General features: G+C 40.2%; 1 protein-coding gene across 21 annotated transcripts in view; it reads left to right on the forward strand.

The window, feature by feature from the left end:
- Positions 1-13,742, forward strand: part of DLG2 (discs large MAGUK scaffold protein 2) — a 984,477-nt gene that overhangs the window by 345,164 nt on the left and 625,571 nt on the right. For 2 of the 21 annotated variants that reach the window (XM_040055815.1, XM_040055829.1), the window contains exon 2: positions 11,369-11,689. The exons of the other annotated variants lie outside the window; for them this stretch is intronic. In XM_040055815.1, the coding sequence (XP_039911749.1) occupies positions 11,588-11,689 (102 nt within the window). In that variant the 5' untranslated portion in view covers positions 11,369-11,587. The remainder of the gene's footprint in view (positions 1-11,368; positions 11,690-13,742) is intronic. 21 annotated transcript variants of the gene reach the window in all.

Genomic DNA, 13,742 nt, shown 5'->3' on the forward strand with positions numbered 1-13,742 from the left:
TCCTTTTAAAGCCCTGACTCACTGCCAGTAGGTCCACAGGAATCCATGGGGAAGCCAGGGCCTGTCTAGATGCATAAAAAGAAGCAGACAGACAAAATCTAATTAAACCTGACTCTAGACTTTTCTACTCAGATATCTTTAGTTGTAAAAGCTACCGTTATCCTAAGGGTTAGTGATTTGGTGTGCCTGCCTTTTAGCATTTCCATCTCGAAATACCCCTGAGGCTGGCTTTTAAAAGCAGATGTTGACACTATTTACAAGCAGAATACAGATGTTCTGCACTCTCAGAGTCAGAGATGAACCTGTAGATACACCAACAAAATCAGGCCAAAAGACTTTTGGCCCAGGCACCCTAAAATCATGGGTTACTTCTGCACCAGGTGACATTTAACTCAGCTTATTTTCTGCATGTGTAAGTCTTGACAGGTGATGTTTAATTGCTGAAAGGATCAATTAGGTAATGCCTATACGGTGCTCTGCAGACATCCAGCACAACCACTGCTGGGGCATAGCACTCCCCTTCCTTGCCACGCTCAGTGGGAGCACTGTTGCTTTAAAAAAGGAGCTTGTCCAAGCTCTCCTCCTCCACTGGATCTAAGATGGATGCTCCTGCTGCAGCACAGCCTGTGAGCAGACTTTGCCCAGCCTGCTTTTTTTGTTTTTCCTGGAAGCTTGCTCCAGACAAGTCAGCTGCACTGCAGACTGAGCAGAAGCAGGAGGGCAGCTCTCCCCAGGTAAGCTACCACTGCCCTAAAGCTGCTCGTTCCCATACCTGGATGGGGCAGCACCAAGGATGCTGCCATCCTGAGAATTATGGTCCTCTCCGTCCGTCTCTCTGGCTGACTCACAACAGCTCTGAGCCAGGCAAGAGTCAAACAGCTCTGGGCCTGGGCTTTCTTGCACTCCTTTTCTGGCTGACTGGCATGAATTTAGTTATGAGGAGGACAGGGAGGCTCCTGTTCCACAACCAAAGCTGAGCTTGTGCCTGTTCCTTGGCGTTAGCATCGTCTCCATGGAGGCACTTCTGAATGACGTGGGAGCTGCCAGTGGCACCACGGTCCTGGGGCCATGCCGTGCCTGTCAGTGGCCCCTTCAGCCTGTGCTGGGTGAGGAGGTGGTATTCAGGCACCACACAGAGCTGGGGGCTGGCTCAGGAAGGTTCTGCAGGCTCTTGTAGGCCTGCAGTCACTGGGAGCAGTTTAAGCTCTGTTGGCTCCTTTCCCTCAGAAGCCCATTGATTTTCCACTAAGCTCCTCATCTTTGAGGCATTAAAAATGTCATCTGTAGAGGACTGTGCACTGGGTTCTCCAATAACTCTCTTTAAATTTGTCTTTATTTCACCTTAATATTCCCATGGACTCTTTGGAGGACACATTTCCTCTGTATAACACCATTTTAGGAGGGTCTTTCCTCTCACCTTCCCCTGGGTGGTAGAACATTGTAGGTAGGAGACCTTCCCAACCAACGCAGAGTTGGAGCTGTGCTTTTCCTTAATGTTGTCCATTTACAGAACTGTTCCCTTTGGCCAACAGTTACAGACCCTGCCTGTACCCCCTAGCCCCAGGGACGGAGAGTGCTTGGGCAGTGCTGTCAGGGTGAAAAGTCCCTGTCCTGGCTTTAAAAGGCATTCTAGAAAGAGAAAGGCGCTATAAAGGGCCAGTGGTCAGTGCTGACTGGGAAGGATTGTTGTCACTAGCCCTGTGCTTCTCCCTTGACATGCCCCAGCAAAGAGGGTCAAGCAGAACTGTGGGGACCAAGGGAGCTCCCACGAATGAGAGAATTGATAGGATTCCCAGGTAACCCAGAATTAAACTTGCTTACCTCCCTCTGTTTTTTTTGCGAGCCACAAGGCTTTACAGCTTGTATTTAAAGCCATGGCGATGGGCATCAGCCCATGGAGGCAGAGAGAAGCTGCTGTCTTGCCATACGCAAAAGCAACACCCTTCCAGCTTTCTCTGGGTAACATTTTCCCACTGTAGAAAAATGGTCAGGTTACAGAGAAAGACACACAGGAACTGTTGAGAGAAGAAAAAGTCTTTTGGAAGTATTTTTCTTCAGTCAGGTGGCACCTCTGTGTGGGTTAGAGTCCAGGGCAGCTCTTCCTTCGAAAAGACAATGGTGGGCATTGATGTTTTTTTCTTTGTTGAAAGTGGTTGTTTCCCAGACGTGGGAAAGAGGTGGTGGATATATTTAACAGTGGGATCTGAAACCTCTGTTCCTCTTATTACACCTAAGGGGGTCCTGTGTGTCCAGTGTGTCCAGAGGCAAGATCCATAGTCTGTCCATAGCATGGTGGGGTTAGAAATGCCAGCAGAGAGCCAAATTAGATGTTGTCATACAAGTGTTTTTTCCACAATTTTGATGGAAAACTTGATGTAGAATTTAGCTGTGACTACAATTGCATTTCTTATTTGTGAGTTTTTCTTGGATTTGGATTGGTTTTCTTTTCATGGAATGAGAATTTCATAGCTGAAAAACCATTAAATGCTAAAAGCTGTGAGAATAGTGGCATTTGCCAGAAATGAGAACAGAATTTCCTGTTACAAGAATCTGAAGGAAATCACTGACAATCTTCCTGACTGCTGAGAAAATGCTCACTTTTAATGCCAACTGAGAAGATGAATACATTTATATGTAGAAAAAGTTGTACAAAATAAAACAAAAAAATCAAAAATCAAATATCTGGTAACCAGAACTTCCTTCTCTATAGGTCAAAGAGAATTTCTCTGGAAAATTTCACAGCAGAACCCAAAGGTGTTCTCCTGCTTTTAGCACATGTGGTGACAGCCTAGGTTCAACTCTAGCATGAAATGTGTGTCTGCTTCTCCCAGCCTGCACCCTTAGCCTTAGAGCAAATCTTGAACACAATAAGGAGCAAGTAATGTAAGACTTTACAACGTCAGACTTAGATTTAGGCCCGTTGAACTCTGTCTTTCTGTCTTTCTGTCTTTCTGTCTTTCTGTCTTTCTGTCTTTCTGTCTTTCTGTCTTTCTGTCTTTCTGTCTTTCTGTCTTTCTGTCTTTCTGTCTTTCTGTCTTTCTGTCTTTCTGTCTTTCTGTCTTTCTGTCTTTCTGTCTTTCTGTCTTTCTGTCTTTCTTTCTGTCTTTCCTCTCTTTCTGTCTTTCCTCTCTTTCTGTCTTTCCTCTCTTTCTGTCTTTCCTCTCTTTCTGTCTTTCCTCTCTTTCTGTCTTTCCTCTCTTTCTGTCTTTCCTCTCTTTCTGTCTTTCCTCTCTTTCTGTCTTTCCTCTCTTTCTGTCTTTCCTGTCTTTCTCTTTCTCTCTTTCTTTCTCTCTCTCTTTCTTTCGTTATAGCACAGTTGAATGTTATTTTACAATCAGGATAACAGATTTTTTTTTTTTTTTTCCCCCCAAATGCTAGTAACGTGGAAAATTCACTTCTCCAAAGCGACAAATAGCCTGACCTTCTCATGAATTCTGATGTATCATCGGTTTTATTTTTACTTCTGCTTTCATCAAGCACTTTTCCTTTATGCTTATTATTTCTCTCTAAATAATAGTACCATATGATGCAAGAAATAAAGGCTGGGTTCTGGTGGTTCCTCTCTGAGGCTGCCAGCACCAGTCTGAAAGTCTCAGTACGAGAGATGGTTGTACAGGCACAAGTTTTCCACGAAAAAACGGTTATGGGAACCACGTTTGAAAAATAATCCAGAGCCTTACAAAATATTTCCAGGAAATGGTCAAGGTAATAGTAATGTTTTTTTACTTGTGCGCGGTTTTGGGGGTTATTAATTTGGTTTCAATTTTGTGATTTTTTTTTTTTTTTCTGTCTCCTAACTTTTATTTAGATCATGAAAGGATTTCACACATGTCTCTTTGAAGTTAGATTCTTTACTTGCCATCAGCTGGGTATAGTCTTTATCAACTTCTCACCTATGTGGGCCATTAATGATCACCAGCATTTTAATTCTGTGCGATCCAAAGGCAGTGAGGTGTAAGTAGTGTATGTATCTCCTCAGAAACCAGAGATATATTTCTTGAAAGTGGATTTCTGCTTTGAAACTCCTCTTGGCGATAAAATACTGTGTTCCAGCTAGTCTAAATCCTGGGAGGAATTGCTTCCAAGTGCTTTTTGATTGAAGTCCATACCCTGAGCACACCAGAAATTGTCAGAAGAATGGTATGTGTAAAGCTCAACATAAATAAATTACCTGAAAGCAATAACATGAAGTACAAATATTAAGTGTTGCATGTAGTAAGGGATATCCAATTGCATGAATTCCAAATGTGTATTGATCAGCCAGGAAGCAGGGGAAGGTGGAATGGTCTAGAAATGAATCCCAGAGTGAGTATCAGTGAAAAAATGAAAGGCTGTTGCAAACCTAATGTAAAAAACGTGGACTATATTTAGAGAATTACTGTAAGTGAGAGATGGGAGGAATTATTCTACGGTGCAGTGTCATCATTTGGATGTACACTTTGAGGGGAACGGGGAGATTTTAGAGGAAAACACCAAGGACATTAAGGGTTTTATAGTGTATGAGCTATGGTCAAGTTTGAAAGAGTTAAGTAGAACAAGTTGAGATAATCAATGATCATCTTAAAATATATAGAAGCTGTTTTTATAAGAATGACTGAGATCTATTAAGCTACAACTTTTCATAATGGAAAAGAGGCCAGGTAGAGAGGACGCGTAACTAGTTTTTAAAATCATTACATGGGGAGGATGAATAGAAGTTAACTGTTCCTTTTTCCTTCCATTGCAACATTTTGAGAAAGCTGGTAAAGATATCATGGCCAAGATTCAGAATAATAAAAAAGGATAGAATTGGAAGGCCAGAAAAACTTCCCATCAATGGATGTTATGGAAGAAGAATAGATTCAGAGGGAGGCAGGAAAACTAATGGAAAATTCCTACAAATTCCTGCTGCTTCTTACTGAGGGAGTCTTGCTTGCACACAGGATGTGAGTGCAAAGATGGTGACCACAATGAGAGGACTGTGGCCAGGCTGATGCCTCCACTCAGTGCATAAAGCAAAGATGTGTGTGGTGCAATAACTTCATTACACATTGACGAGCAGAGCTGGCCAGTTTAGTGCTAGCAACAGGGCATAAACACAAAATTCTATGTAGACTAACCCCTCTTTTGTCCCAGCAGCCTGGGGAAATAAATACTGCAGCTCTTAGTCCTTGGTGAGTTCTAGCTTGTGGTGGCTAAACTGATCATTTCAAGCTCTTTTAGATGCATGTGTATTACACTATAAACACTTGAAGGAATCAGTAGGTCTGCATAGTGACATTAATGTAAGGCATATGTTTTCTAGATATTCTGTTTCCACCCTGTGCCAGCAGGATCAGGCCTTTATTTCACTTTGTCACAGAAAACCTTAAAAATGCTAATACAAGATATAAATAGGAATCTTCAGATAAGTGGAGCTGTTTTGTATCTGTTGAGGACTGGCAGAAATATGCTTGCTTTTTTCTTTCAAGCTGATATTTAATTAGAGTGTTTTTTCTCCCCTCTCTCATATTTTTGCTTTAAATTTATACCTGGCTAGAGAAGTTACTTAAAAAAAAAAAATATATATATATATATGCAGTTGGTGACTTTGTAAATGATTTAACAGATCAAAATTATTTTCATAAATAATTCAGACAGTTTTTCAGTAGTTACAATTGTAGAACTATGCTGGGAATGTGGCTCTTTATGAATGTGAGTACTTTTTGTAAGAGTATTCCCATTAAGTTAAAAATCACTGTTATAGGACAGCACACTTAGAGATATGGGCATTTACTTGGAAGGCATTAATTCCATCTTCAGGTGGGGAGATTGAGTCATATGTTTTCCAAGCTGTGTACCACATCTGAATTCTTGATGCATAGTTTTTTTCCAGAGCGTCCAACTTGTCTTCTGCCTTTCTCTCTGACTCTGTGCTCAGATTGCAAGGTGCTTGAGGAGAACTTTCTATCTCCATGTCCGTCATCTCTAGGTGAAGCGAACCAGCAGGTTCTGCTGTTGGCAGGAGCCAACTGGCAACTCATCCCTGTCTCCATACGGTGATTTGTAAAAATAAATCAGTTGTTACACGCCACTGTGTGAGATGGAGCAGCTGCTGCTCGTGATAGTGGAATAGGTGGGTCCCAGCAGTCCCAATGGCCTCTCACATAAGTGGCAAATCTATGTCTACACAGCTGTCCCTAGAGCTCTTGCTTCCATCTCCACCCCAATGGCCCTATGCATATCCTCCTCATGGCAGCTCAGACCATCTCTGCTCCTTGAGCCTTTGGACACGCAAAAAAAAAGTTGCCTTATCCCTGTTTCTAATAGCGCGTATGAAAGTTCAGTTTTGTGTTACCCCTTGGAACCAGTTCAAACACGGTTTTGCGTGAGGTGTGGAAAGATCACAAATTAGCAGCTCTTGAGCTGGTATCTGGTATCTGGGATTGTATCCTGGGCTGCATCATGGGAAGTGTGACCAGCAGGTTGAGGAAGGTGATTCTCCCCAGCTACCCCACTATGGTGAGACTCCCCGAGGAGAGCTACATTCAGCTCCGGGATTCCCAGTAAAGGACAGGCATGGACCTGTTGGAGCAAGCGCAAAAGTGATCAGAGGGCTGGGATGTCTCTCCTATGAGGAAAGGCTGAGAGTTTGGTTTGTTCAGCTTGGAGAAGAGAAGGCACTGTGGACACCTTGCTGTTGCTTTTCAGTACCTAAAGGGGCCTGTATGAAGTACGGGAACAGAAATCTTCCTAGGTCCTGTTGTGCTAGAACAAGGAGTAATGGTTTAAAACTAAAGGAGACTAGGAGACTACATTTAGACTAAATAGAAGGATTTTTTTTTTTTTTTTTTTTTTCCTTCTTTCTTTCTCCACTGAGGGTGGTGAAACACAGGCACAGGTTCTTCAGAGAGGTGGTGGATGTCCCATCCTTGGAAACGTCCAGGGCCAGATTGGACACGGCTTTGAGCAACTTAATCTAATTGAAACCATCCCTGCTTGTTGAAGGACAGTTGAACTACATGGCCTTTAACAGTTGCTTCCACCCAAACCATTCTATGATTACTGTTCCAAAGGGAGATGGATTTTCAGGCAAACTAAGCCCAGGCTTCTGATACTCATCAACAGACAAAAATCATCAAAATGAATGCTTGAGTCTTATTGTGTACCCCAAAATGACCAGCTCACAGGAAGCGTAGACACAGCTGAGGCCCTTGAAATGCTCTAAGTGGAGCCTCTCCAAAGAAAGAACAGCTGTAAAAACTTTGGTTTAGACTAGAGGTGTGAGACTGTTTTGTTCTTAAGGGACATGTGAGACAGTTATGTGCAATCATTTCTATTTTGATGGGGGATCTTTCAAGTTTGTTTTATATTTACGTTCTCTGGTTCTCTTTGTGTGTGCTGCCTGTGGTGCAACAAGCCTTTTTGCTTTTTCTTTTATCTGATTCTTTGAGAAGACAACTTCTCTTTAATCACTGTCAGAGCCAGGTTTAGTTTTTAAGAAGCTTGATTAGTATTCAGGGACTTCAGAGGACAGCAGCAAAGAAAATTATTTTGAATTCTAACATAAGATTAGAAGCAAGTTAATCATCATATATACCTTGGCCAAGGGTTTATAGATCATCATGATCTTCTCATATCTAATGGATGTCATAAGAGTTAGTGGAATTTTTAATGGTATAGAAATGGAGCAAAAAGTTGAGTAGTAAAAGCAGGGAAGAGGAAATGCATAAATCTATACCATAGTACCAAAACTTAAGCAATCTTCTCAACAGGAACAGCAGAGAATTAAGAAATCCTAAAATTAGGCATCCTAAGATAGTCAGAGGTGAATACCTAAAAATTCTTTGTGACTCTGCAGGCCTTTGCGCTTTTTTTTTTTTTTTTTTTTTTAATTTTTTATTTTATTTTTACTTACATTGATCTTCTTGTTTCTCATGTGATATGTCAGGTGCAAAGCTAAGCATTGCTATTTGAAATAGCTCCAGTACAGGAGGGGATATATACACATTGAGCAAATACCATGCAAACATGATCGTAATACTTCCAGAAATGCAACTCAGTTGCTCCAAGCTAATTTCTCCATTTCCACTAAATGGTGCACTGCGAAAGGCAAACAGCCATCTTTGGAAAACCTGGAGCTGAAAGGTTGGCAGCTTCCAGAGGAGCTGGTAGAGCAGGAGAGGTCTTATCAAACTTTGGCTGTGAGCAAGAGGCTGGATCAATGTGCTCAAGCCTAAAAAAGGCTGGAGGGCTGAAAGAACTGATCTGTGGACTCTTTGTAGAGTAACACCCACAATTTGCGTTCTTCTGCATATCCCATTAGCACAAAAATGTGGACATAGATTTTCCAGGAATCCTTGCTCCTGCAGTATGACTGTGATTTAAATACCTTCCCTGGCAACTGGCAATATACTTGTGTGTGTGATGAGTGCTGTTGTAAAAAAAAGAAAAGATAGAGAAGGATCTCTGAGCAAATGTTTTCTCATGGCATTTTTCAGTATGTGATTGTCACTTAATGGAAATAAATTTCTTGGCCAATTGCAACATGAGTTATTATTCAAATCTGTCACTGGAATAAATCTTTCTTTTCTGAGATTTCCCAAATGACTGTGTGTCAGGTAACTGTTTTTCACTTGAAAGCAACGATTAGCTGAAGTGTGAAGGGATGAATTTTGTGCCTTGCAAAATATTTGGGTGCTTGCAGTTTGGTGCAGCTTAATATTGAAATGAAATCACAGGTGAAACCTGTTCTGGTTGAAAATCTGCAATAGTGGCAGGGGAAGAAATGGGAATTTTAATGAACAGATATGTCCTCCCTTTGGAAAGTGTGAGCCAACTGAATGCAGTAAGGTCCAAATGGTCCAAGAGGCTGATTGGCTGATTGTCTTTCCCTTCTTTGAAACTGGAATTTGGAAATAAATGCAGGTGATTTTAATTAGGCCATATGCATATTAAGCAGAAATCTTATTTGTGTGATTGAGTTCAGTTTTCAATCAGGACATCGTGTTTAAAACGTTGAAAAGTACAGATGTGACGCATTCTTGTAGAAATGCTAATGATTGGTACAGATTGGAAATTACTGAAATCTCTAAGATGGGTGGCTATTAAAAGGGCCAAAATTGTTTAATAGCACAGTTTTCTGGTATTTTATAGTAAGTGTCTCCTAAAAATATTGCCATGCCACCCCCATCCCAAATTACTGCTTCTAAGGCCAGTGATGTAGTGAGCTCACACCTTAAGGTAGCTCTGTGATTCATGTTTTAATGATAGTGGCTGCTGGCTGTAACTATGGAATGTATTGTCATGGAAACTACACTTTTCTATATTTACACCAGTGCTGGTTATGCGAGAGACAGTGCTTGAAAGAAAAATATGTATAATATATAGCTTAATAACAAGACAGGCAAGCTAGGAATAAACAGATCAAAGATTCAGCAATGTTACAGCTGCTGTTTGTCACCACAGTACTTTTCTAAACAGGCTCAGTCACTGTTCCAGAGAAGTGCTGCTGTGACGTCACTTTGGGCTCGTGGGTCACCAAACTTAGTTTATTGAACAGCTGACTGAAGGGCATCCATGCAGTGAACTCCCATGGCACTTGGGCTCACATACAGGCTGGTTGGGAGAAAAGTGTGAGCTGAGTGAATTGAGGACAATGGTTTGTGAGAGTTTGTTATTTGCAAAAAGGGAATCTTCAGAAATGGAACAGGGTTGTAACTGACTGTGGAGCAGCTCTATCTGCCACTTCCATCTAGAAACTGCTGTAATTTTACTGAGCTTGGGCTCTTGCGAGTGCTAAGTTCAAAAACAGAGACTGAGAAATAATAATCAGAAAACATTATTCCGAGCTGAAATTTAACTGCACATTAAAATTGTATAAAAATAAAGTTACTGTATGGTGCAAGAGTAGGAACAAAAATGTTTAAGAAATTGGTTATTGGTTCTTTTATGGCTTTGAACTTTGCAAAGCAAGGGTAAATTATACTGAGGAAATTCCACCTAAAGTACAGATATGTGCACACATGTATCTATACTTATATAAACACAAAATCTTAGTAGAAGAGGTTGCCTAGGTTAGGGTCTGCAACATCAGGCAGCTTTTAAAAAAAATCCAGCGCTATTCATCCTCCGTACTGCTTGATCTGGCTTCACACCGAGACCTCCATTTGCCATTTTCTCTGTTCTGTTGTATAACAAATTTCTACTTTGGGTTTATTACAGAAAACTGTTTCAGTTGTGACTTAAGAACTCACTCGCGATTGCCAGGGAGACAAGCTGCTCTCATTTCTTTAGAAAGAGTTTCTAATTTGATGGGCAGAGCTTAGTGAGTCACAGAAAAGCAGGCAGGGTCAGGGCGCTGTGAAATAACTCCTTGGTTTACTTTGCTATCAGCTGTGAAATCATTAAGGAGACATCACTTTACATATCATGGCCTTTTCATTTTGTATTTGTGTCTGCCATGACCAAACCTAAACCTGGAGGATACATTAATCCAACTTTTGATATAAATAATCTTCTTAAAAAGCACAGCTAGTGATTTGCTCATCCAAGTGCTTTATTATGCATTTTCAGCTGGTGTTGCTTTAACTGAAGGAGCAGTGACAGCTGCAGAATCCAAACCAGCATTATGCTCCCAAACTTCTTTAATTATTGCTTTTCTGGTTCACAGCAAGATGTTTGCAGGTTGCAGGATAGCAATACTAGCTGGAGTCAGTAGTTACAGTGCCTCCAAAGCAGAGTTTAAGGAGGCTTGACTTTTTAGCTTCGTGCTGGTGCATTTTCCGTGTAATTTCATATCTTTATTCAGTGTCTCCTGCAATCCCTCAACCTGTCTATTTGTAAATTTGTGCCTGGAGAAAGCTCCCATGTGGCAAGCCAGGATTGGATAAATGTTGCTTGTATTTCTCTTATTACAAACTCCCAGCATCTGTGATTTTCAGCTCTGAGTACAGTTGGTTTCCTGCTGAGATTCATCTATTTGGGGAAAGCAAAGGTCATCGCTTCTTCGGAGTTGCAACTGATTTGATTCTTTTTCACGGGGAGGCGCTGGGAAGGGAATCCTTACTGGAATGCATATTGATAAAGGCTGAGGATCCTGGCTTCTTAGATAAGTCATTTTTTTTTCTCTTCTCTCCACACTATGACTATGTATTGCAGCATCTCACTGGCTTTTTACCAAATCAGGAGCTGCAGTATTTTTCTTCCGATGGAATAATTTCAGCCCACTTCAGCTAGCATGACAATCTTATGTGATTGTTATGAGTAGGCGTTTACATCCTTTTACATGCTAATACTGCCACACCTGCTAGTTCCCCTCATTTCCATTTCTCTCTCTTTTTTTTCTTTTTTTTTTTTTCTTTTCTTTTTTTTTTTTTTCCTTCCCCCGATGTGAAAACTAATTTCCCAGAGGAAGGGAAATCCTGAGATCCGTGATCATTGTTGCATCGTTGATTCACCAACAAAGAAGGGGATGGCTGAATGGGACCCAGGTAGAGATTCAAGCAGGCTGCTTCTGACCAGCAAGAGGAAAGCTAGCTGTTGAGCAGCATATGTTGCCACTCCATGTGCTGTGTTAGCTACTTGTTTTCAGCCTTCAGTAGGCTGCCACTACTGCAGCACTCAAGGAATGTGCCCTATTGTTAAAAATTCTGACTGCTTTACACCAATGATTTGCCACTGCAAAGTTGCATGCACCAACAACACTTTATCCTTGATGTTTGGATGCAAGGTAGGATGTGGTTAATGTATTTAAATGCATGCTGTAACTCCTTTGAATATCTGTGCTGTTTAATTCTGTGTCTGACTAGAGATTTCAGTGCAAATTGCCATCCGTTGGCTATAAATTAGAGCTTACAGCCGGCATGCTTTAAACGTTAGAGAAAAAAAAAATCAGAAGTAAAGCTTTCTTATTTCCCAGGGTTATACGAGTAGAGATTTACACGGGAGAATTACGGATTATGAAGCATTTGTTTTAGAGTTGATTGTATACTTAGCTAACAGTGCTAAGATTGCTAAACCACTGCTCTGCTATTTGCCTGGCTTTATTGATTTGGATGTGTATACTGTTATTACAAAAACACAATCCAGCAAGACTGAATGTATTTTTTTCCATTTATATTGCTGACATGGTTTTTAACCAGAAGAGCAATACTGAAGTATACAACCCTGCGCCTCTCTGTAAGAGAATAAAGTAAGCTCCCGATCCCATTTTTAGGTATAGAGGAATATCTTTAAGTAAGTGTTTTCTTCAAGGGACTGGACAATCATTTAATCTTCCATTTAAATTTAAATCATAAGGTGGCGCAGTTAGCCAGAGAAGTTTTTTCCTGGCTGCAACCCCTTCCCAATTTTTTTAACAATGGTGTCGGATTGGACTATATTTTCCCCCACATACATCCTCATTTGCCATTTGAGTATAGCTGATGTTTGTCATTTTACTGAAATAACTCTGATCTGATGGCATGTTTTTAAAACTTATTGTCTTTGTGGAAAAAGTTTGGTTCTTGGATCACTGGGTCAATCATAATGATTTTACAAGGGGGTTACATATTTGTTCCATTCCTTTTCCTTGCTCTCCTTAAATACTGGATGATATTAAAACTGTTCCTCTTTCTAAATAGAGTAGGAAATGAGCAGTTATATATATTAAAAAAGTAGTGTTAGCAATGACTTTAAATCATTAACTTCATACTTGAACTTTACTAATCCTCAAAAATAGCTAAGCTGCAAAAATAAATTTTTAGTTATGCAGCCGACAAACTAGGGAACACAGTATGCTTTGTGAGTTCTTGTGTGACAGAATAACCTAAATAAAATGAAAATACTTTATGGAATAGGTTATAGATGACCCAGTGCTGCCTAAACATATATCAGCTAGAAGTTAATGACAGCTCATGTATTGCTTCGTATAATAGCCTAACTCAAACTTGGTTATAGTCAAACACAAATTATTTGTGTACCTTCTGCTTTTCCTCTAATTATGGCCTGCCTGTATGTCTGGTTACTTGAGGCTTTCTTTAACTGAAGTTTCTTGTTTCTTCCCTTCTGTTTTAAATAGGCAAAAAATATGTTCTATTAGTGAAAGGGTTATAATTTAATTGCTGTGTCATGATGCCACTAGTGATATAAATAGCACTAAGAGTTTGTCAGACCACAATTTTTTTTTAATTTGTATTTTTTATAAGAAAAAAAAATATATTTTTTTTTTACTTTAACTTTCAATTCTTAAATTTAAACCTTAATAATTTAACATTTGAAAACAAGTCCTCTTGCTTTCAAATGTTAAATTCTAATTAATAAAGGTGATTTGTTAGGGGAAATTAAATGCAAGCCAGCCTTCTACAAAGGTAGGCCAGTGGCCTAGGGACTAGTATCCAATTTGTATTCCTGCCTGTAAGCATGATTTTTAAAGGATATTCTTTGATGCACTTAAGTTCTTTCAGGATTTTCAGATCCTGTTAGGAGGAAGCAAAAGAATAAAAATCATAAATTTCAAACTTTTTTTTCCTCATCTTTCTTTAGTGCTTCAGGCTCATTACATTAGTCACAGTCAGTGTTTTATCTTCTTGTGGTGGTGTATGAACTACTTCTCAAATGAAAAGTGGAAGTGTGGGGTAGTGATCATTTTCAGAGAGATGAGAAGGAGCACAGGTGAACTTACTTATCTTGGGCTGGTTCAACACGTGTCCGATTAGTACCCTTTGATACTGCCGTCACGCATGTGTGACTTACGCTTGTACATGTACAGAAATCACCTCACTTCAAATACCTTTTTCTCATTT

This window comes from Hirundo rustica, chromosome 2, assembly GCF_015227805.2.
Source record: "Hirundo rustica isolate bHirRus1 chromosome 2, bHirRus1.pri.v3, whole genome shotgun sequence".
Taxonomy (NCBI): Eukaryota; Metazoa; Chordata; class Aves; order Passeriformes; family Hirundinidae; genus Hirundo; species Hirundo rustica.